Raw genomic sequence first — 22,346 nt, 5'->3', positions numbered from 1 at the left:
TTTTGTTGAGAACGCACACGTTTACTTTCTGGGGCAATCGATAACATGGCTTTTCGTTTGCGCTCACTGTCTACTGAAGCGTGTATTTTATCTACGTCGTCGTTAACATCGTTTTCCATCTAAAGTCAGATTGTAAATAAAAGAAGAGTGAATTTTGTGAACAATTCATTTTACAGGTTTTAAAAATAATAAACGCTAAAAATAACCATATCTACGTCTTTTCACACTTTTTGTGTTTATTGTTCAAACTTATCGATGTCAAGGCTTTTCGTTTACTTCCACCAGTTAACATAAGTCTCTTATCAACGGCATCGTTTACATTGTTCAGATTCCATGGTTTTGACATTTTTCTAAATGCAAGTTAAGTATAAAAAACGAACTGAACATTGCAAACCGTAACTGACCTTTTACACGTCGAAATATTTAACCATAGTGATAAAAAAAAAAAAAAAACGTCTGGACGTACGTACCTTTCCCTGTACAAGAAACATTCGTTTCCGGTTTGATCGCCAACGTCTTTTTGTCGGGATCGGTGTCTCATCTTGTCCAGAAGCCACAGTGATACATTTTTTGCTCGGAGAACTTTGGCAGGCTACTCTGACGTTCCTGTCGTCAAATTTCCTATCTATTCGCACGCAATTCGTAGTCATCTTTGGAGTTAGGTCGTACTTAAAGCTGGATTTAACGCGATGTGTTGAGAAATGAACTTCCACATGGGATTGTTTTTGTTGCACAGCAACCCGAAAGAACCAAGAATAGAACTTTTAGAACCAAAGAACGCGCGCGTTTGATTCCACCTACGCGCGCATTTCAACGCCGTGTTACTTTTAGTATGGAATTTTGTTTGTATCTGAATAGCCGTATTTAAACTGACGCCAATTCGCCTATAAATTCAGTACCCTATTATTCGTAAAGACGATGATATTGTTGATGGCTTTTTCACTTAAAAAACAAAAGGTTCAAATGGGCACAATTTCAGGCGAACATATTCGTTTAAGATGCATTCTCACATAATTATTGAATTTTTTGTTTTTTTAATTGTTTTATTATAGTTGATGAGTTATCTTTGACAACATCCTTGTTTTAAACTTGCATATATTTGTAAAAATTTTGGGCGTAATAGTTTGTAAACAAAAGGTCTGTATTACTTGTCGAATGAGGGCGAAGTTGATATGACGTCATTGCTACTAAGAAACCGTAGATACGTACGCTATTGACAACTGCTGATAGACCAGCAATCCTCAGGTGGTCGCAGTCCGTATGGTTTATAGTTTTTGACCGCCTGGTGTTGGAGATTACTGGCTGACATATTTTCTGGCTACGTCTGCATAAACCAAGTCATCATGACAAGGTTAGTATTAGATACCAAGATTGTAGTGGATTGCTTTTCTCGTCGGAATCCGGGCGGCCATCTTGAACTTCTTGTCTTCATTCCACTTTGAATGCAAGTGTAAACAAATGAGTAATGATCGTTTTACTCCCCTTTCCACGTCAGTCTGGAGGACTAAAATCATAAATTCAATAACGACTTTTTCTTCTTTTTAACTACCGTGCTTACAAACACGGAACAAAACAACCGCTAATTCAAGACGTGTACAGTCATAGATTAGCAAACGGTAGGTCATAATGAAACCAGTCGGCATGATAACGTTGATACATATCTTGACAGTGTATATATTTCAGAAAAGGTCGTCGTACAACTGACAACCTATTGATATTGAAAACTATTATTGAAAAACACACCAACAACAATCAGCATGAAAATACAGTGAATGAAAAAAAAAAGAAGCTAAAACAAACAAACAAAATTTATGCCTGTTTTGTAGACCTGAAAAAGGCTTTTGATAGTGTTTGGCATGATGGTCTATTCTGGAAACTATTAAACAGTGGGGTGACAGGTAAAATGTATCAAATTATTAAAAGTATGTACAGTAATATAAAATATAAAATAAAAATGAAAGATGGACTAACCAATCAATTTAATTCAACACTGGGTGTTAAGCAAGGGTGTAATCTGAGCCCTTTACTCTTCAACATTTTTATTAATGACATAACTAATACCCTGGACCATGAATCATGTTATCCACCAAATTTAAATAACACACCAATCAGCTGTCTAATGTACATGTATGCAGATGATATAGTTATTCTTTCTAAATCCAAAAGTGGCCTCCAGAATGCCCTTGATAATGTCTCAAAATACACACAGAAATGGAAACTCGCTGTGAACACAGAAAAAACAAAAATTATGGTTTTTAATAAAAATAATAAACTCTATGACAGTGATTTATTCTTTTTTGAAGGGAATGAGATTAACATCGTGAGAAATTATAATTATTTAGGTATTGTTCTCAGTCCTAATGGAAAATTTAAAGCGGCTATGAAACATCTGAAATACAAAGGAATGAAAGCATTATTCTCTTTGAAAGCCAAATTAGGTCATAATGAAAGCCGCAGTCCCTCATTATTGTTATCATTGTTTGATAAACTAATAAGACCAATTCTTATATATGGATGTGAAGTATGGGCTGAAGGAAGTTCATTCAACTCTACTATAGAAGATGTACACCTCAGCTTTTGTCGCTTCATCCTAGGCGTTTCAAAAAACACTCCGAAATTGGGAATTTATAGTGAGTTGGGTAGATATCCTATTGATTTATTCATTAAAAACAGTTAATAAAATATACAAACCACCTAAACAAAATTCAAAACCCCATTAAGGAAGCCTTCCTACTTAACTATAGACTATAGAAAGTAAGTGGTACAATGAACTTAACTCAGTACTGAAATCTACAAATACAACACTATCAGATATTGACAATAATGAGCTAAAATCGTCACAAATGTCACGGATATATGATAAAATAAAAAATGTATTTATAAAGCATTGGATTAACTCAATTAATGATGATAACAGACAAAACACTAATACAAAAAACAAACTGAGGACTTGCAAAAAATTTAAAACAAACATCATTTTGGAAAACTACTTAAAGGGGAACCGATACTATAAATAAGGGCCAGGATGGCCACCGTATTAGTATGCTAATCCGAACCAAGCAGCTAACACCGTGGCGGGAGCTCCGTGAAATATGCCATTTACGATGTTTGGAGATCAAGCTGTGGTTCCAAATACATATCCACGGGGACATGAATATGTACGCTAGCGACTACATTCGTCTGGTTTGGCTTTTGATGTATAAATGTTTTTTTTTTTGGTCGAAACGTGCCGCGACCAGTGAAAATCACGAGTTAAAAATGGTGGCTAATGTATGCACAATTCCTGTCAATCACAGTTTGAGTAAACGAAAATGTAAATCCCCTAGATGTTTATTCAAACTACAAAGCTTGTTGGTTTACAAACAGCATTATCGTTACGTAGTTGTCTATGTCTAACCACCTCCATGGTCTAACCATCGGTATCACTGGGACATGACGATGTAAGACAGTAAACAATTTCAATAACATTCGGATATCCAAGTAGAAATCATTCGCAATTCAGCGAGTTTACTTTTTGTACCTTATTAATAATCACTACCAAGTAATAATAATAACTGTGAAACGTAGCATGGTCGGATTGCGCTACCGTGATTATTTGCTACTAAGCAATGCAGTGTTCGTTTTTTAAAAACTTTTTTTAAGGAACGCCAGAACGATGTTGGTTACTACTATGTGGACATTTTTCTTTTGATCGTACGGCAAAGACTTTTGTTTTCAAAGAGATGAAACTTTTTGTATAACTTTCTAGACAGTCTGGAAAAAGGAAGGGGTACAGTGAATAAGTGTCAGACTGCAATGAGCTGCAAATGGTAGTTGCGTAATACTGGTAGGCGTGCAAGAAATAACCGTTCTGTTAGAGTACAGAGTACAAAAAGTAAATACGCCATGCTTGAAATGCATGAACAACCAGGTCTTGGCATAAGAAAATAAATCAGTTTTTGTTTCTGTATTTGACTGTAGGATGAAACGGCACCCAGAGAACACGTCACAGGCAGTTCCAATTCATATCTTTTACAATAGATTGTTTTCGTTCATGCCTTGCATTCTATTTTTGGATTCTTATTTATAATAAATACAACGCTGCAGATTGGTCGTTAAAATTGAGTCTACGGTAAAATTGTTTTGACAGAACGCTCTTCTCCCCCTCACCGCTCATTTGATTTTGACTGTAAAGTCAACCCGACGTTCACCCACCAGATCACAAGAACTCAAATCTCACACGAGATACAAGCCGGTACCACCCGAGTACATTTTGATTTTCCACACGAGTGTCGTAAACAGGTTACAAGATAAGCCCGTGATGTCGCAGCGACTTTTCTTTACTAATGATTTGGATATTTTATCACGGGAATTTCCGTATAATAACCTGTACTTAAACAGTAAACTTTTTCATTGTCGTCTCTACCAATTAGTCAATATTATATGGTAATTTGAGGGCAATAGTAAATACACGTTCTGTTTACCGATTTGTGACGGAAATATGAAAACCGAAGTCATTGACTTTGTGTTTCACACTTGTTATATTAGTAGTCTGAAGCAGTAGTATGTATACAGAATCTGCATAGGAAGTTTCGTTTTCAGGTTTACTGTAACGGAACGGAAACAGACAAATAAACTTGAGTCGACGTATTTTCTTCATGACCGTTTAGCAAAAACCTGGTCGTGTGTATCCGGTGGACTGCCGCCTTTTCTTGTTGGCCATCATCAACTTGAATTAGTTCTGCGTCATTTTTTTCTGACGATGTATAAATTACCAAGCGCGCGATGTTTCAAACCATGGCACATGAAGACTGCTCTGTATTTGTTTGAAATTCAATTGCCATGTTATATTTAAACAAGCAAATTGTAATCCGTTCTTAGGATGTTTATATCAGTTGTTGTTTTGTGGGATTAGCGGTACAGGGGAAAGATAAGCATTCATTTACTCAGTGGACAGAGGCGGAGTTAATTACCCATGAGCACTTGGTGCAATCCAAGGAATTGAGCGGTTCCCCTTTAATTAAGCTAAAAAATAAAGAACTGAAAAGTACCCTAACTAAATTCAGACTGAGCAATCACAGTTTAGAAATTGAAAAAGGAAGACACAACAGAATCAAAAGTAGCGACAGAATCTGCAAATTGTGTAATAAAAATGATATTGAAGATGAACATCACTTCCTCATAATATGCCCAGTATACAGTAAAGAGAGGGTCGTTTTATACAATGAAGCTGAAAAGATTATACCTGACTTTACTAATCTCACACCTGAAAATAAATTCATAAAAATAATGTGAAATAATAACTTAGCAATTCCTCTTGACACAATATCTGAAATACAGCTTTGCTATTAGACAGCAGCACCTAGTCATTGACTTTTTTTTTTTTATACACCTATTCATTGGGTTTTTGTTTTTATATTCAGTTTATAGTTTTTTGTTGGTGTTTCATTTTACTTTATTATATATTTCCGTTACTAACTTCAATTTAGTCTGTTTTTGGTTGTCTTTAAACTATTAGCCATTGTAATTTGATTAATTTTTTTCTGTAATTTTTGTTGTTGTTGTAACCTTTAACCTCCTTCAGTAGGTTGTTATGAGTTAATAAATTGTTGTTGTATCGACCGCCATATGATTAAAAATCCGGTGCTTTCTCCTTCGATAAAAAAAACAAACAAGTATATAGTAGTTAAAAAAAATGTTATTGCATTTTTAACAATATGAAATTGGATTTGTCTATTTTAATATTATTAGTACTACTGCTGTATCGCTGACTGACAATGGATCTAGTGTGTATGTGCCTTCATTTTCCACAAAGAAGAAGCCAAGACTACCACCACCAAACAGACTGGACTCCACTCAGGTAAGTTGGGATCTTATTGGAATTGATCATGGTGCATAATAGCATTAATAACATGTTCTGTCTGATGTACTATTTGGAGATTATAATATAGCATTATGTAGTCGTACGATAGAAGCTTGATGAATTATGAATTATAAAATACATAAATTACATGTACTAGTATAAAATACAATTTGTATTTGTCTGTACACATGTTTGCTTTCACAGTTACCGTCCCATAAATTACGCCATTCGGTATGGCATGATTTGAGAGAAACTGACGTGAAGGGAAACGAACTGAACTGTCCACGGGTTAGGAAAGCACCAGAGAAAAAAGAACACAACTTGTACAGAGTGACAGATGAAGACGGTAATAAACTGCATCATTCCAAAGTTGGAAAGGATAAATTAGATCACCGAAATAAAACTGAAAACTGGGAAAACTGTACGGTGAGTTCCTTACATTTATAGATACGTGTTACTCGCCTAAAAATAATGTATTTTGCATGTGTTATGTGTGCCAAATGTGACCAGTATTTATATCAGTTTTTTTTCTTCTTGTCTTATAATTGGCAATATTTACTGTCTGAATATATCTAAAATGGGTTTCATTGCCGAAATAAGAATGTCCATTATTGCTAATGGCGTTCATTTTGAAATTAATTGTACCTCATCTATGGCATACCTGAAGTGAAGAATGTGTTCACATTTTGGAAATTTCTATAATACCCCCTAATTCATTTTGGTCTGAATCACATTCAAATTATTATAAGTTTTGTTTCGCTTACAGGATGTCAACTTGTCATACCAAGATCTGGGACACAGATATCAGCTTGAAAATTTTGTCCGTGTTTTAAAGAGACTCATTCGTGTGAAAAGACTTAATCTTGCTGACAATACTCTTACCAATTTGCAGTCCGTTTCTTTGCCAAGGTAAATACATTTTCATTGACTGCCATGTGCATAGCATGCAATAGGCGTGTGTGCGTGCGCGTGCGCGTGCGCGTGTCAAGAACCATACATCGGATTTTTTGATGAAACTTGGTGCATAGATGCGCAGAATTGATTAGTTTTAGGTGAAAATCCGTGCATATTAATTACCTAATTTGCATAATGATTAATCAATTTTCGGCTTTTCCACTGATCTCAAATACTAATCATCTCATTTTAATGAAACCTCGTACATGGATGTCATAAGACACTGCACAGACCTGATAGTTTTTAGAGTAATATAAGTACATATTAATTACCTAATTTGCATAATTAATTGATTTTTTTTCAATGAAACTTGGTACATACTCAATGACTATGCAGAGATCAATTGTTTGCATAATTAGTTAATTTTCAGCTTTTCCACTGATATCTCAAGTACTAATTGTCACATTTCAATGAAATTTGGTACATAGATGCTCTAAGACAATAGACAGTACTAATTATTCTATTTCAAGGGAACTTGGTACACAAATGGTCTGTTACATTGTGCAGACCTATTCAGTTTTACACTCAAATCGGCCTTCTCTATGTTGTGTACAGTCTGGATATGTCTTAGAACTTTAACACCACTCTACGATGATCATTCTAACCTCACTAACTTCAATTAACGCATTAGACTATTGTTTTTTTCTGCTATTGCATAAAAAAGACTGCTGCATGCAACAAATTTAGAAAACAATGATTACATTTTTTTTATTATAAAAGACTCCACGGATAGCCAAAATGAATTATGGGAAAAACAACGCCATTTATAAGTTTTGTTTCTGTTGATTTGGTGCTGGGTAATACTAATTCTGTCTTGCTTATGTGATCTATTTCAGATGTACACATCTGACATTGCGCATGAATTATTTTGAACACTTTAAGGTAAGTATTCATTTAACATGTAAACACTATGGTAAGTCTTAATATAGACAATAAATGTTGTTTTTGTATGCTCACATACAATGATTATGCATTACAATGGTATGTGTACATTACGTCTGGTTTCTATTGCTGGTGCACACAGGCAGTTTATTTGTATAATACTGTAAAACAATTTATTTTCACTATTTCGATGTTTCAAGCCATTTCACTGTTGTTTTTCTAAGTCCATGAACTTGACAGGAAAACAATGAGTTCTATTGTTATTCTTTATGTTCACATAAAACCAGCAAATAATTAATGCATTTACAGTAAACTTGTTTTCTTTTCTTATAAAGGCTGTACTTTCTTGATATTTTCAAGTATCATTTTTGGGGGTTTAGAATTCATGTTTTTTTTGACCACGTGTTATTAGTGCTTGCTGAACACGAATGTGCTGGGAATGTAGGCTCATAACTTGAACATGCATGAACCAATTTGATTTAAATTTGGTACACATGTCAGGTTGTGGTCTATAATCACCAAGTGATAAATAATTGTCATTGTGGTCTTGTTAGCAGTACAAATACTGAGCCCTCATGATGCTTTGTATTTTGAAATTGTCACTAAATTTGTTATTTTTTATGAAACTGGATTTTTTTTATTTTCTCTAATAAAAGCCGTGACTTAGACACTTGCGTGGTGACCATCATATTTTGTCCCGCCCCAAGTTGTATTTGTGACACTTTCAGGTTTCAACGTTTACAGTCATATCAGTTAAAGTCTCACATATTGTACTTGTTTTATTTTAATTCCCAGTACCTTCCCAAAGCCCCACAGTTGAAGATCTTAAACCTTGCTGACAATCATATCCAAACTCTGGATGGACTTGCAGTATTAAGGAAGCGGACACCACTGGAAAGTTTAGACTTGAGAGGTAATCCCCTCGTCTTCACAGAGAATTATCGATACAGGTGAGATATTTCACTGAAGTCAATCTCAATGAAACTTAGTACAAAGATGCTCTAGGACAATGTACAAACCTAATTAGTTTGGGGTAAAAATCTGTTCATATTAATTCCCTAATAAGCATAATAATTCATAATTTTTTGGTTCTAATCACATTTCAATTAAACTTGGAAACATAGATTTTCTGTTACATTGCGCAGACCTCATTAGTTTTACACTCAAATCTGTTCATATTAATTTTCTGATTTGCATAATTAGTTTTCAGCTAAGTAATTTCGAATTATATTTAATGTGTCTCCAATACTCTCAGCACATGGGAGTTCTTTCTAAGCTTTCTTTGATTGCTCATTTTGCTTATAGCTATGTATGCTAAATTGAAACACGGGGAATACCGGTGTACGCGTTGTTTAATTCCCAAATCAATGAAATTAAAACTTCTGGAATATCAACACAATTTATTTAAACCACCATAATTTAACCCAATGAATACCAACATTTCTACAGTATTGTATACTACCAGATTCTGCAGTAAATTCGCCCAGGGCTGTTAAACAAAAAAAAATTGGGATCAAGAAACCGCCTAGGGCGATTTTTCGGCAGTTTTTTTAAGGTGGTATTTTAATCGTTTCTGATGCCTAATTCGAGCCAAAAGATCGTACAACAACATTGGCAAATCTCTTCCGTGCTGCATTCAATAACATTAACATTTAAAAGGCTATGGTATTTTGAACACTTTTCCATCGTTTTCATTGGTTAATTATCGATTTGATAGTCAAAGAACACCGTCTCAGGTCAAACATGGCGGATATTCATTTCTACAGCATCGAGGAGATGCGAGTGCAGAAAATGCGATCATAAACATTCGCTTACGATGAAACAAGTTGAAATTTATTTGCATTTCATAACAATTCAACGAATTTATTTTTTGCACGTTATTATAATCATTACTCGGTAAAAATCAACAATTGTAAAACACAGCATAACCGGATTGAGATACCGCGATCATTTGCTACTAAGCAATGCAGTTGCAGTTCGTTTTTATTTGAAACGTCTTTTACTAATAAAATGAAACAATATAATTGTATTTGGCGCATGAGGTTTGTTAATGTGATTTTTTTGGAGAAAGATGCGCTGTCTACTTTTTAATCCAGCAAGAAAAAAATGTATAACATTTTAGATTAGCTTCTGTAATGGTTTCTTTGGTTTTGGGTGGTCCAACTGCCGGTGATGAAAATCGGCTTAGGTGGATTTTTCAATGAAAATATAAGCCCCCTAAACATATTTGATGATAATTTTTTGAAAATTTGAACCCCAAATAAGGGTCCACCAGCCGTGAAACCGCCCAGGAAGATTTTTCGAATGGGCAAATTTACGGCAAAATCCGGTACATGCGAAATTTTAAATGTCACAGTCATGTTTTCATGATACAGCAGCCAAATGCATCATTTCTTTTAAAATGAAATAATTAATGCCGTTTTAATTTTCATCCACTATCTTCTACATTGACACCAATCCACATAAACACGTTCTTGGGCAATATAAAATCTTTAATTTAGGCGCCGGGGAAGAGTGAAACTCCTTAATTTGGTTCTAAAATAATTGAAAACGTGAATTAAAAAAAGCAATTGTTCGCATTTTCACAAAAAATACTATATGGTATATTATTCATTTATATTCATCACATTATACAGAATTAAGTATTTATAACTAACACGTATAATATTATGTTATCTTTTCAGAGTATTCAAGACTTTACCAGATTTAAAGGAACTTGATGGTATTCCAAAACTGTCAACTGACGATACACAGGAATATTATGGTGATAATGCATCCTCCTGTGTAGTATCTTAAGATCATTTAACCATATAATGAAAAAGAAATGTAAACAGCAGTGTGGTATGTTCCTTCAATACAATGGAGAGAATTGACATTCCTATACCAAACTGTATTTGACCTAATAGAAGCACATCTTTGTGAAAAGTGCACACAAGACAAACGTAAACACATTTCTGCTATTTATATAAGCGTATAGTACGAATAGACTCGGTTCTAGTCCTTGGCTGCTGCTCTTACTCTGCTCTCTTGTTTTCACAGATTTGTTCAAACGACAAGTCTGTACCTCAGTAGAAATTATATTCCATCTACTGTACTCTTACTCGTATCTCTGTGCATGATCTAGTTAAACACAACTGTTTTATTTAGCAATTATTGCCACGACACTGCCTTCTCGGCACATCAATTGCATGACGAATAATAACTAAAACTACCATGATTGGTTAGCGGTACACAACAGAGATACACAAACCCACTGCTGCCAAGATTCTCCAGTCTGTGTCCTTGTATATAATAAGTACCATTGAGGGCAGTATACCAGTAACTGCGACACCGGCTTGAAATAGTGACTAGCTAATAGAGCAAGTATGGTACCACAGTAAAACTTGTCTAAACCAAACACTACGCCAACTGGGATCCAGTCAATAAACTGACCACTTATTTCCCAGATTACTTCTAATTTACTTACCAAAATACCTCTGACTGGATTCATCTTATTTCCTGTAAATTCTGTAAATCACAAAAGGTACATCACTTTGGTTTACACAGGTTAAAATTATTTAAATTACATTTCCTGTTTTTACGTTATATTGTAAAAAAATGTAAATAGTATTTTTGATATTGTACATTTACAAAGCTTATTTTGTAAAATTTATATCATATTTAAGATGTTATTTTACATGTAAATGATTCCATATTATCTTTGTATATTATCTTTCAAAGGCTGTATAAGTTTTTAATCTAATAATTATACATGCAACTTCACCAATGGAGAATTTTCCATTCATTGCAACATCCTGCATTATACATGAAATCAAACGTAGAAACAAAACAATCAAAGGTCATCATGTAAGATTGTACAAACATAAAAGTATTTTGAGGCTTTTTCGCTCTCAATAATGTCCTATATAATTTGATGGTCAAGGAAGAATATCTTAACACCATATTACCCTCTGAAGGATCACTTTCTGGGCATTAAAAGAAAATTCTAGTTCAAAATCAAATGATTTGTGTATCATCACAAAACGTTCGGTCCATGCCATTATTTCATTATACAAGATGTCACAGTGGACGGAAAATCACCTATTGTTGGGCAAAAGCAGTTGGTATGGCAACAAATTCGGAAATATTGGAGCACTAAAGCTATATAATACACTTGACAGAAACACTGTTGCTGGGTCTGTTGAATAATATTTCTTGTGAACTGTACAAAACTCAAAAACGCTTATGATGCTTACAGGGGGGGGGGGGGGGTCAGTTGATACAATTGCCGTACAAACGGGTACACATGTAATATATCACATCATAATATACTGTAAACAAATGATTGTAATGTTTTCAACTGGGTAAACAATATAGAAATCACGAATTGCTAGATAAAAATTATTAGTGTTTTGATGTAAATATGTACATAATACACAACAAATATCACTTATTTTATTATATTCAAGGACAATTTGCTATTTAGTATCAAAATTATTTTTATTCAAGGTATACAAACACTACTGGATTGTAGAATACAAGGAAAACATTTCTAATGTACGTGTCAACGAGTCTGTAGATTCTGTTAATTTTAAATAAATTATAGACAAAACAAAACTAAAAATATTATTGTTAATTTAGAATACATTTTGTTTTTCAATAAATAACCAGCTGGATCTGGTGTTCATTTGACAATTGATTGTACCCAGTATGTTATTTCATTTGTATTTTAAAGTTGGCTATTCCTTCTTACTGTGACAGGAGTGAAGATGCTAGTACGTGAATCGACTAGCTGTCGTCTATGGACAGCCCTGCTTTTCAATTATATTGTCGTCTACGGACAGCCCTGCTTTTCAATTACATTGTCGTCTACGGGCAGCCCTGCTTTTCAATTACATTGTCGTCTATGGGAGGTATAATTGTAGTATGAACCTATAAAGCATTGAGATTCATGTTCGGACACTGTGTCATGACCCCCAAAATAAAGTTTGTACAAGTTTGCACTAAGAACTTCTAAACATCATTGGAGAAACTAACTACTATTTTAACCAACTGCAGGCTATACGAAATGTTGCATAAATCTTTCATTAAAAACGAGAAGCAATATTACATATTGTCAGTTCCATAAAATAGATTTCCTGGAAATTGATGTTATAATTAACCAAGAAATTGTTAAAATTAGCTACAAATTAATTACAAATCTGAATAAATGGGCAAAGAAAACTGGATGCTGATCCATACTCACAACATTGCGTATAATGGTTGTCAAAAATGTCAATTATGCCACAATGTGCAGGCTTATAGTCATGCATGGATGTTGACATTGGCACAGACTCCCATAATGCATCGTTCTTTTTTTTTACCAACTTGAATGACAGAATAATTACATTTCAGATGTCACCAAACAGATCTACATAGGACAACTAAAAATGATTGCAGGATTGATTACACCTTCAATACAATACAATCAAAATCAGTACTTACAATGACTAGTTTATTATAAAATCACCTCGTTTTCTGGTATAGATAATAATATATCAGAACACAAACCATACATCTGTGATATTTTGGGTTTAAACGCATGGAATACAGAAACTATAAATCCATAAAAATTTCACAAATATTAAATTTCAAACTACTTATTTTTTAATGAAAAAAAATGGTTGAAATATATGTATTGGCTAAATATAATCTTATGTCTGCTAGAATATGAGAAGTTGTAGCGTAATGCTTGAAAAGATGACTCAAAATTATCAAATACTGACTTGGATATTTAGATGACGAAATCGCAAAACAAAATTTTAAAGTGACTTCAGATTGTTTGAAATTTTGTGAATTTCAAAATTACAGGACATAAAATTTACTACCAAGGCATAAATTTGTTTTATATGAAATATTTTTAAAATGACAATTGAAAACAACCAATCACATGTCTTTGATAAAAACAGGCGCCCTCTAGCCACGACCTTAACACATGCTTTGACACTGGCTTATTTCCCAAAACAGATATGTTTCACATTTCAACAATCTATGCCAAAAAACAATCAGTACAACTCTTGGCAAATATCACTATTTTTAAACAAATTTGATGGTATAAATCTTGTGTACATGTCAGTAAATTGGACAATAATGGAGTGAACACTGCAAAGAGTCATGGGTAATAGGCATTACCAAATGGATTTTACAGCATCTTTAAATTGAAACGTGGGGATCGTCCAGGATAACTATTTCAATATTTTTATTTGACATACAATTTGTAAATAGTTGATGTCAATGTAATAAAATTGTAGATTCATTGAGGAATACAAGGTTAATTATTTAAAATTATTGATAATTAAACTTATTCAAACTATTGTGCAAATATTTTAATACAGTGATTGTTATAATCAGCCACTACAACCTTACCAAATGGTTTATCATTTGTGACACAGATACCACGAGGAGAACTCAACCCATCAGCAGGACTATCAATACGACATACAAATTGACCATGGGAGTCATACTTCTGAACCTTATTAACGCAATTACTCGCATACACATATCCATCTGTATCAGTAGCTACACCTAAAGGATTCTGTAGTTGACCATCAGAATTTCCTTGACTTCCAAACTTGAATAGAAATTCTCCTTCACCAGTCAGTACTTGTATGCGGTGGTTGCATTGATCTGCCACAATGACATTACCTTTACTGTCAGTAGTAATTCCACAAGGAGATTTAAACTGACAGTCCCCACCACCCTGTGATCCGAATGACTTTATATATCTCCCATCTTGTTTGTAGATTCTTATACAATGGGAATAATTGTCAAGAACATACACCCTTCCATTCACAGGGCTAATGCTAATACCCCAAGGTGATGTCAGTTCCTCACTGCCAAAACATCTAATTAGTTCAAAATTGTTATTACATACAACTACTTGTTTGTTATTACTGTCTGTTATGAAATAATTACCATCCTGTGACTCTGCAGCAGAGTATGGATAGAATGGTTTATTAAAACCAGTGAATTGAATCATTCGTTTATGTTTTCCATCCAAAGTCAGTAATTGAAGTCGACTATTTTCACTATAAAAAACTAATAAATCGCCCTCACTGGTTATCAAGACATCCTCAGGCCTATTAAACTGACTGAATCTAGACCCACCATATTTACCCACCATCCCCTTCTTAGGAATTACATTAATCTTAACAGGTGAACCCTGCACTGATTTGTTATTCACTAAAACTGTCAATTCATGCACCCCTTCTACCTTAGCCTGATATGTCAGACTACAAGTCCCGTCTTTATTGTCAGTCACTTTCATTTCTTCTGTCGTGTTGAATGGAGTCTTCATTTCAGACTGGATTTTCTGTTTTAGTGCCATACAATTCACCCCAGTACCACCAGTTGTTGCCATGGTTATGGATACATCATCACCAATCCTATAATATTTGGATACATCTTTCATCTCAAAAATGTATTTGTTGTGAAGTATCTCACCCAGAGTTTTTGTCTCACAGAAGTCATCATTGCTTTGAAACTCCATGTAATCGTGTTCAGCAGGATGCTGTTTGGTTTTTAGTTTCAGCAGTTCATCTATCTGTGACGTCATTCCCTTCTTAGCAGACATCAGTTGTGCAGCATTCCCATAATTCATTAGATGTGTGGCAAAGTCACGTGCATGTTTCATATCACTTTCGGCAATTTCCAGTTCTTTCATTTGCGCATGCAAATTCTGTTTTCTCTCACTGAAAACCTTGTTCATTTCATGCAGCAACTCGTCTCCGTTTTTACGAATTTTAGCCGTGATTTCTGCCACCACCGTCTCAATGTGAACATTTAGTTTATGTTCTTGCTCACTAAATCGATTTTCTAGCAGTTCTGTCATCTGCTGAACGTTTTCTTTGCTCTCCGTAGCTTCTTTTTCTTTCTCTGCTAGAATGTCTGTCACCTGGGTCAAATCCGTGGCATACTGGGAGGCAGCGTCCTTCAGATATCGGCAATTATGTTTAGTTATATTATGATTTATGGCGATACACTCGATGCAAATTGGAATATCGCAGCTGTCACAATACAATTTCAGCTGGTTGCCAGGGTGATGACTACAGTAGACAGGTGGTTGAACCATAGCAATATCAGCAGACTTTGTAGCCTCGTACGCTTGCATTGTCATCGTATGATGGGACTTGGTGGACGGAATACGTTTATGTGCAGAAGTACAAATATCACACAGACCAAACGTACAATCAATACAATATGTGGTCACTGACCCTTGCAGACATCCTCCGCATTTTTCTACTTTGTTTGTTTGTTCGTGTCGTTTTCCAAGTAAGACGACCAACTCGTTTAGAAAGACGTTCGACTGCACACTGCTGGCTCCTTTTGTGAGGTCATGAACTCGTCTACACACTGGGCAGGGTATATTCTTACCACACGATTTCTGTACGAGTTTGTGGATACACTGCTCACAGAAACTGTGCAGACACGGTAGAATCTTGGCATTACGGTATCTCTCAGAACACACCGTACATACAAGAAAGTTTTCATCGATTTTTTCAAGTATTTTCGATTCTGCCGTAGCCATGGTTAGCCAACAGTTGTCACGTCTATCGGTTTTATCTTACAATACTTCCGCCTGCGCTTTGTGTCAAGGTTCAAAAACCACGTGATATAAATACAATGAATGGGGTGACGTCGTTGCACGGAAAAGAGTGTTGATGTTACGAATTTCAATAGAAAATTTCAATTTACGTTGAGCGATCCCTGGTAATATCGCCCTCAATAAGCAGGTCTGGTAGACTTATCTAATCACGTGGCATAAATACTAAAAATTACGACTATTTACTCGGAAAGACTGCGTCAATGTCAATCACGTGACTGCATTGAACATACGGGTATTTATCATAAAGTGACATCTACAAATCATTGACGTATACGAGGCCTTGTTCCACATTACCAAAAAAAAAAAAAAATTAGGAAACAAGAACATATTTTTAATTATTTGAACGAAATATACCATTGTTTTTTTTTATTCAATAAAAAAGTAACTTCATGAACAGAAATCATAATCATTAACAACATTTTCCCCAATATTGTCAAAATTATTGTATGATTAAATCCAACTTACCGGTTCTCATGAATCTGATATGGTGTTCATTTCGTTGGCTTAAACATATCCGCTCTACGGTTTCCTGTCCATTCATCCCTGTATTATGTGAAGGTAGTGTGACCTGGAACAAATTTAAAATGCCCCACAAGCGCAAATTCTGAACAACTGCAAGACACAAGGGTTCATTCATATACGTGCTCCCATCGCATGTAGTAATGAGTCAGTCACTTGGGCTAAAATTCAATAAATACTATTTAAAAAAAAAATCATCCGCTATACGCATATAAATGAACTTATTATTTATATTCGTATAGCGGATAACTTTTAAAAAAAAATAGTATTTATTGATTTTCAGAACCAAGTGACTGTAATGAGTCCCTGTGTTGCCAGGTATAGTATTCCGCTACTCATTTAGACAAAGGTGTGAATTTGAACGTGTAACAACAACAACACACATAACGGGTGGCTTTACGAATAATTGACTACTAATATATACAATTAAGTGGTAGTAGTTATACAACAGCGTGGCTATCACGGAATTTGTCTTTTTGTGGTTAATATTATTTGAACATCATGAAACGAAACATATGGATTCTCATACCACAGATTTACGCCAACATAATTGAAAGTGCATACGTCTTTGATAAATTTATAAACTCACTGATTTATACAACATCTTGGGGTCAGATATCACATTTACCTTGCGTGTGACATTCTGAGCAATGTCTGCAGATGTTAGAGTTGCGCCCTCTATCGACAAGATTTCAAGGTTGTTAAGCACGACTTTATTCGTCTATTTGCGATTAAAGTTATACATATTTATGTGGTAATCACTTTACGGTGAAGGATGAATCATACAAAATCCGAAAGGTTTTCAGGGGGGAAATTGCAAACATACATTTGTAACAAAAAAATGCAAATAGGGTCAGTGAAATCGGACACAAACAATTTTGTTTTAGATGAAGCAATGATTTGGCAAATTTAATCTGTGCGCGAAGTCAAAAAAAGGTAAAATGTTAATAAAAAGTTCATTTTTCCCCCCAGAATTATACACAGAATAATACACAATCATTGTTTGTATTATATTTACGTAACCAGTGACTATGATGAAATCTCCCGTCCTTCTGAAGATAATACTTTGCATGGTACGTTCACAATTTTATGTGGCAGATCTCAAACTGAGGCCACGTGAACACCATCAAATAGCAAACATGACAAGGGAACGGCCCTATAAATTTAGAATATTAAAAGTGAGCCATGGACCAAAAATTATTTTTTTGAAGTTCAATATTACACGTAGGAGTGGAATGGTTGTATAAACAAAAGTAACATTAAGGTTCATATTTTAAAATATTAAAAATCAAGAAAGAATACAAAATAAATTTACGATACTGTCACAAATATTATAATTATGAATTGTTAAGCATGTGAAAGGTTAGGCGCCTAACACCAACTGTTCGAGGTCACCCAAAGACGAAGTATTAATTTAATGTTTATCTTGAATAATATTGTTTAGTCCTACAAATATTATATTCGTATTAGTATTTCCATTCAAGGTCGATATACTTTGTTGGTATTATGTCATATTCACGCAACTCGTGGTGTTACAGAACCGACACTCGCGTTACGTAAGGGCCGTTACGTATGCAGACAACAATCGAATGTCGAAAATATGAAATTATGTAAAAGTAAAAAAAACACGTTTACCTAAATTTGTTGGGGTTTAGGTGTTCTGATAGAAATGCTGTGGTTGTAGTTAATGTAATCAGTTGAAACAACATAATATAATCGTGCGACGAACATAGTTTAATACCAATGTGGTACGCGAGGTATTATCAACACAACAAACCCGTTCCCATCATTTTTATAAACATTTGTAATTTTCACAATTCAAATAAGTCAGGCCATATTCGTCAAAATCGTGTGATAGAATGACATTGGAATATTTTCAAAGAAATCACTTCACACTGGGCTCGTTGAGTGGATTCAACTGCTTTTTAAAATTTATAAATATTCAAAAAATGCGGAAGGAAAGGGGTTTGTTGTGTCAACTTATGGGTATAATTAACAAATAGAATAAAGGACGGGTTAGTAATACTAATTAGATTCAGAATATAAATAATTGAGGATGCTTCGGCGGCTTGTGGTATTCTGTTACTAACTCGCAGTTTTGAAATTTGAAGTAATTTAACAACGCCACGTGAGCCTGCATGGAAGTTATGTGAACCATTGTCCCCAAACGTTAAACTTGAAGGCGTTTGTGAACCGCCAATTGAAAATGGATGAAGTTTGTATAAAAAAAAAACAGTTTTCACGTGCAGATCTACAACATGGATGTTCATGGAAAAAGCTTGGAAAATGAAATCAATGCTTAGACAGAAAACAGGAATATAATGCATTGTTTAGTCAATAGCCGTGATTGGTACATGGAATAAAAAAGAATGAAAGAATAAAATAAAAACGGTACATTTAATTTAACAAAATGACAAAATAATAAAGAATAACAACTTGAATGCGATGTAAAATAAAATAATTACCGGTTAGCGGCATTAAAAGAAATTTTGAATAATTTTAGAGATTACCAAACTAGTAATGCGGTATAAAGGAGAACTAATAGCTACATGGCTGATTCATGTTTGTGTACACATATTACCGGTGTTCTGAAGACTTCCAGGTGAGGCGTCGATGCTTGGGTGAAACCAGTCACGTAAGGCAAACACTTGGTATGGCAGAGATGTCAGCAACACAATTCAACGGTCTTGGAATGTCCCCAGTTTCACAAATTCACCAAACAGGCAGGGTCCTCTGGTAACTTGGCCAGAATCACAGAGACGTCAGTAGACTTGTGGTCTGCTCCTTATGTTGAAACGAAGACTCGTTTTATAGAATATGGACATGCAAATTTGTTACAGTCACTACATCTGGTGAAATAGCGCATTAAATGCCATCCGATCAGGTTGCACATAATTGAATAAAGAGTTAACAGTTCAAACAATGAAAGATCCACCTGCTTACATTAGGGATTGGTCAGTTACTTCGGCCTAGGGGGGGGGGGTCGGTGGATCAGTGGGGGGGGGGGGTTACCCTGTTTTTGATTGTGCGAATAGGGGGGGTCACCCTGTTTTTGATATCATGTTTTCCAGAATTCACACACGCGCTCATGCATATATTTTTAAAAATTTTATTTCAGAACAAACGATAAAAAAGTTAATCGTACACATGTGTTCTTAATAATAACTATTACCTATATTGCCTATAAATTTGTTGATGCAAGAAATGTTATAGGCTAAATATTTTGAGGTTAAAGTTGCCAAATAACTAACGGATTATGCAATGCGGCTAGAACCCCAATTATACAGTTAAGTTCAGATTATTTTATTTAAAGTCTGAAGTCACTATATTGTATAAGATATTTACTGGATTTATCCAATTATAACAGGAGACGGAAAGACAACACAGCAATTAGTACAAATTAGTTTTTGTTCAGCAAATCAAAAAAGTTAAATTTGTGAAAATGCTGATATATAAATTAAAATAAATGATGAAAAAATAAATAAATGGTTTTTTTTGTTTTTTTAACTTTTAAATATGCATATTTTGCTCTGTAAAATACCAAAATCCAACACAAATTTAAGCAAAAATCAAAGTTTCCTTTGTTTTCATAAGCACAGACTGTGCTTCGGGTATAAAGCTTTCCTGGTCTATGAGATATGAAAGATATTTTAAATCCAACTTAGTTTTCAAAGAGTTCAAACCGCCTAGATTCAAATCCTCTTTTCCTATCTTATAAGGGCGATTATCGAGTAAGTACTCCACAGCTTTGCTTTTATTTACTATCTTTAGCAGAATAGATTTCCCTCCTTCCTGCAGCCTTTTCTGTAGTAATGGTCTATTAAATGCAAACGCTAAAAAAATATGTCAAAATTATGGCAAACCATGATATTTTCAATGCACATATAATACATTTTGTAATCATGTCAGAGCCAAAACTGTTAATGTTTCTTTGTTTTTTTAGGGGAGTCAGCATGTTTTAAGTTTTAAAATATAATGTGGGGGGGGGGGGGGTCACCCACTTTTTTTATTTGATAGGGGGTGGGTCAAATGAGATTTACAGCTGGCAAAATGGAATCTGCCGACCCCCCCTAGGCCGAAGTAACTGACCAATCCCTTATACAGGCATTGTTTCAGTACCCAGACCAATGTTGTCAAATGAATTGTAGCTGCTGCCTCGTTCAATTAAATCTGCACACGTTTAGAATTATCTCTGGCGTCAGCTCCGTATAAACTTATTCTATGAAAAGATTATGCGGGTGTCACAGTTCAGCAATTCCAAATGTTCCAGCCCAACTGAAGTTAAATTAAAGCGGGGGAGTCGTCACCTGCGCATGCATCAGATGGCCACAGCGTGTCATTGTTTACCAACAAGCGTCTACCCATGAGCCTTTGCGTTTCATCGTGTGTTGTTATCGTCGTTTGGGACTCAATTCTTGCGCGTGCTCAGGTGAAGACAATCCCGATTCAACTACTGTGCATATCATGTGTGCAAGATATTAATGTGTTAGTTAAACTTGATATAGAATACAATATATACAATATGTAGCTGTACTAAATATAAATTATTCAAAGCTAGCTTAGGATGTGCACTATCAGAATTAAAAGAAAAAGAAAACCTTGATAGTTAGACATTTCGAATAGTTGTTATTCAAGTTGTTACCTCAGGTCTTTATTTTGATGTGTATTTCGTGATGTCATCAATTCATGTGTAGGTACGTTTTGTGGAGTTTGGCAGTTTCTCGATGGCATTTTACTGTATGTGTTCAGCATTACATAACATTACATTACCCCTGCACACTACGATCCACGCTGCAACAACTCAGAGTGCCACATCAATCAGGCTGCCATGGCCAATGGGAAACAATATCTAATCGGCACATGATTAGCCTTAGCAACTATTGTCACACTAAGAATGACAACATCCTGTATTTTCGAATTTTATTGTTTCAGCTTATTGTCTTCACACTCCACTCGTGGATAAATCGATGTCGTACGATTCGACAACTGCGTTTAGATGTGTCGTCGTTCGTCATCTAAAATATTAGTAAAACCTCTAAGAATATAAGACCACTTAATTATTAGACGACTAGAAGTAACAATATCGACGCTTTGACCGGCCAACGTGACACTCATTCACATCACTAAAACGTTTCTTCGATATCTTCATTTTTGATGTACGTCAACTACTAGAAATATAATTCTAAAACTTTGCGATGACTATTCATGTGAAATTCACCGAGATCTCTGATCTGATAGGCACTTTCATTGTTCTCGTTCAGCTGTTGCTAGTCTTTGACTTTTTATTCTGCTTTTGTGACTTGAAATTGTAGTGTGAACCATACAGAATTGTGACTAGGTGACTCACTGTTTTCTTCATGTTTTGAACGCTATATTTTCCCCTATTTTAAAAGTGTCACGTTTTCAATTTGTTGATGTGTTTGAAGAATTATTTTGTTTCGGATTAAAAGGATCACGTGACATGTGCTAGCAATGGCTGCAGCGAATCACATCAAAGCGTGACAGACCAAGATGTGTTCGTCGATA

At 34.8% G+C, this 22,346-nt stretch overlaps 2 protein-coding genes and 1 long non-coding RNA gene across 3 annotated transcripts; 1 reads left to right on the top strand and 2 right to left on the bottom strand.

The window, feature by feature from the left end:
• LOC146733950 (uncharacterized) lies at positions 1-586 on the bottom strand. The gene is made up of 2 exons (XR_014931667.1): positions 471-586; positions 1-119 (listed from the first exon to the last, which is right to left on the bottom strand). It is a non-coding gene; the product is annotated as an uncharacterized LOC146733950 (long non-coding RNA).
• Positions 587-1,169: 583 nt separating this feature from the next.
• On the top strand, positions 1,170-12,352 carry LOC102809781 (uncharacterized). The gene is made up of 7 exons (XM_085490448.1): positions 1,170-1,351; positions 5,731-5,839; positions 6,047-6,268; positions 6,609-6,751; positions 7,633-7,678; positions 8,474-8,628; positions 10,363-12,352. The coding sequence occupies exons 1-7, from the start codon at positions 1,344-1,346 to the stop codon at positions 10,472-10,474; spliced, it is 795 nt and encodes a 264-aa protein (XP_085346574.1). The 5' UTR covers positions 1,170-1,343; the 3' UTR covers positions 10,475-12,352.
• A 778-nt stretch (positions 12,353-13,130) lies between these two features.
• On the bottom strand, positions 13,131-16,561 carry LOC144360363 (tripartite motif-containing protein 2-like). The gene has a single exon (XM_078013164.2). It carries the CDS (start codon positions 16,221-16,223, stop codon positions 14,007-14,009), a length of 2,217 nt encoding a protein of 738 aa, XP_077869290.2. The 5' UTR covers positions 16,224-16,561; the 3' UTR covers positions 13,131-14,006.
• Between the last annotated feature and the right edge of the window lie 5,785 nt (positions 16,562-22,346).

Source organism: Saccoglossus kowalevskii, chromosome 15, assembly GCF_978046115.1.
Source record: "Saccoglossus kowalevskii chromosome 15, keSacKowa6.1, whole genome shotgun sequence".
In the NCBI taxonomy this organism is placed as follows: domain Eukaryota; kingdom Metazoa; phylum Hemichordata; class Enteropneusta; family Harrimaniidae; genus Saccoglossus; species Saccoglossus kowalevskii.
The sequence above is the reverse complement of the archived record's forward strand: the minus strand, read 5'-3'. Positions and strand labels throughout refer to the sequence as shown.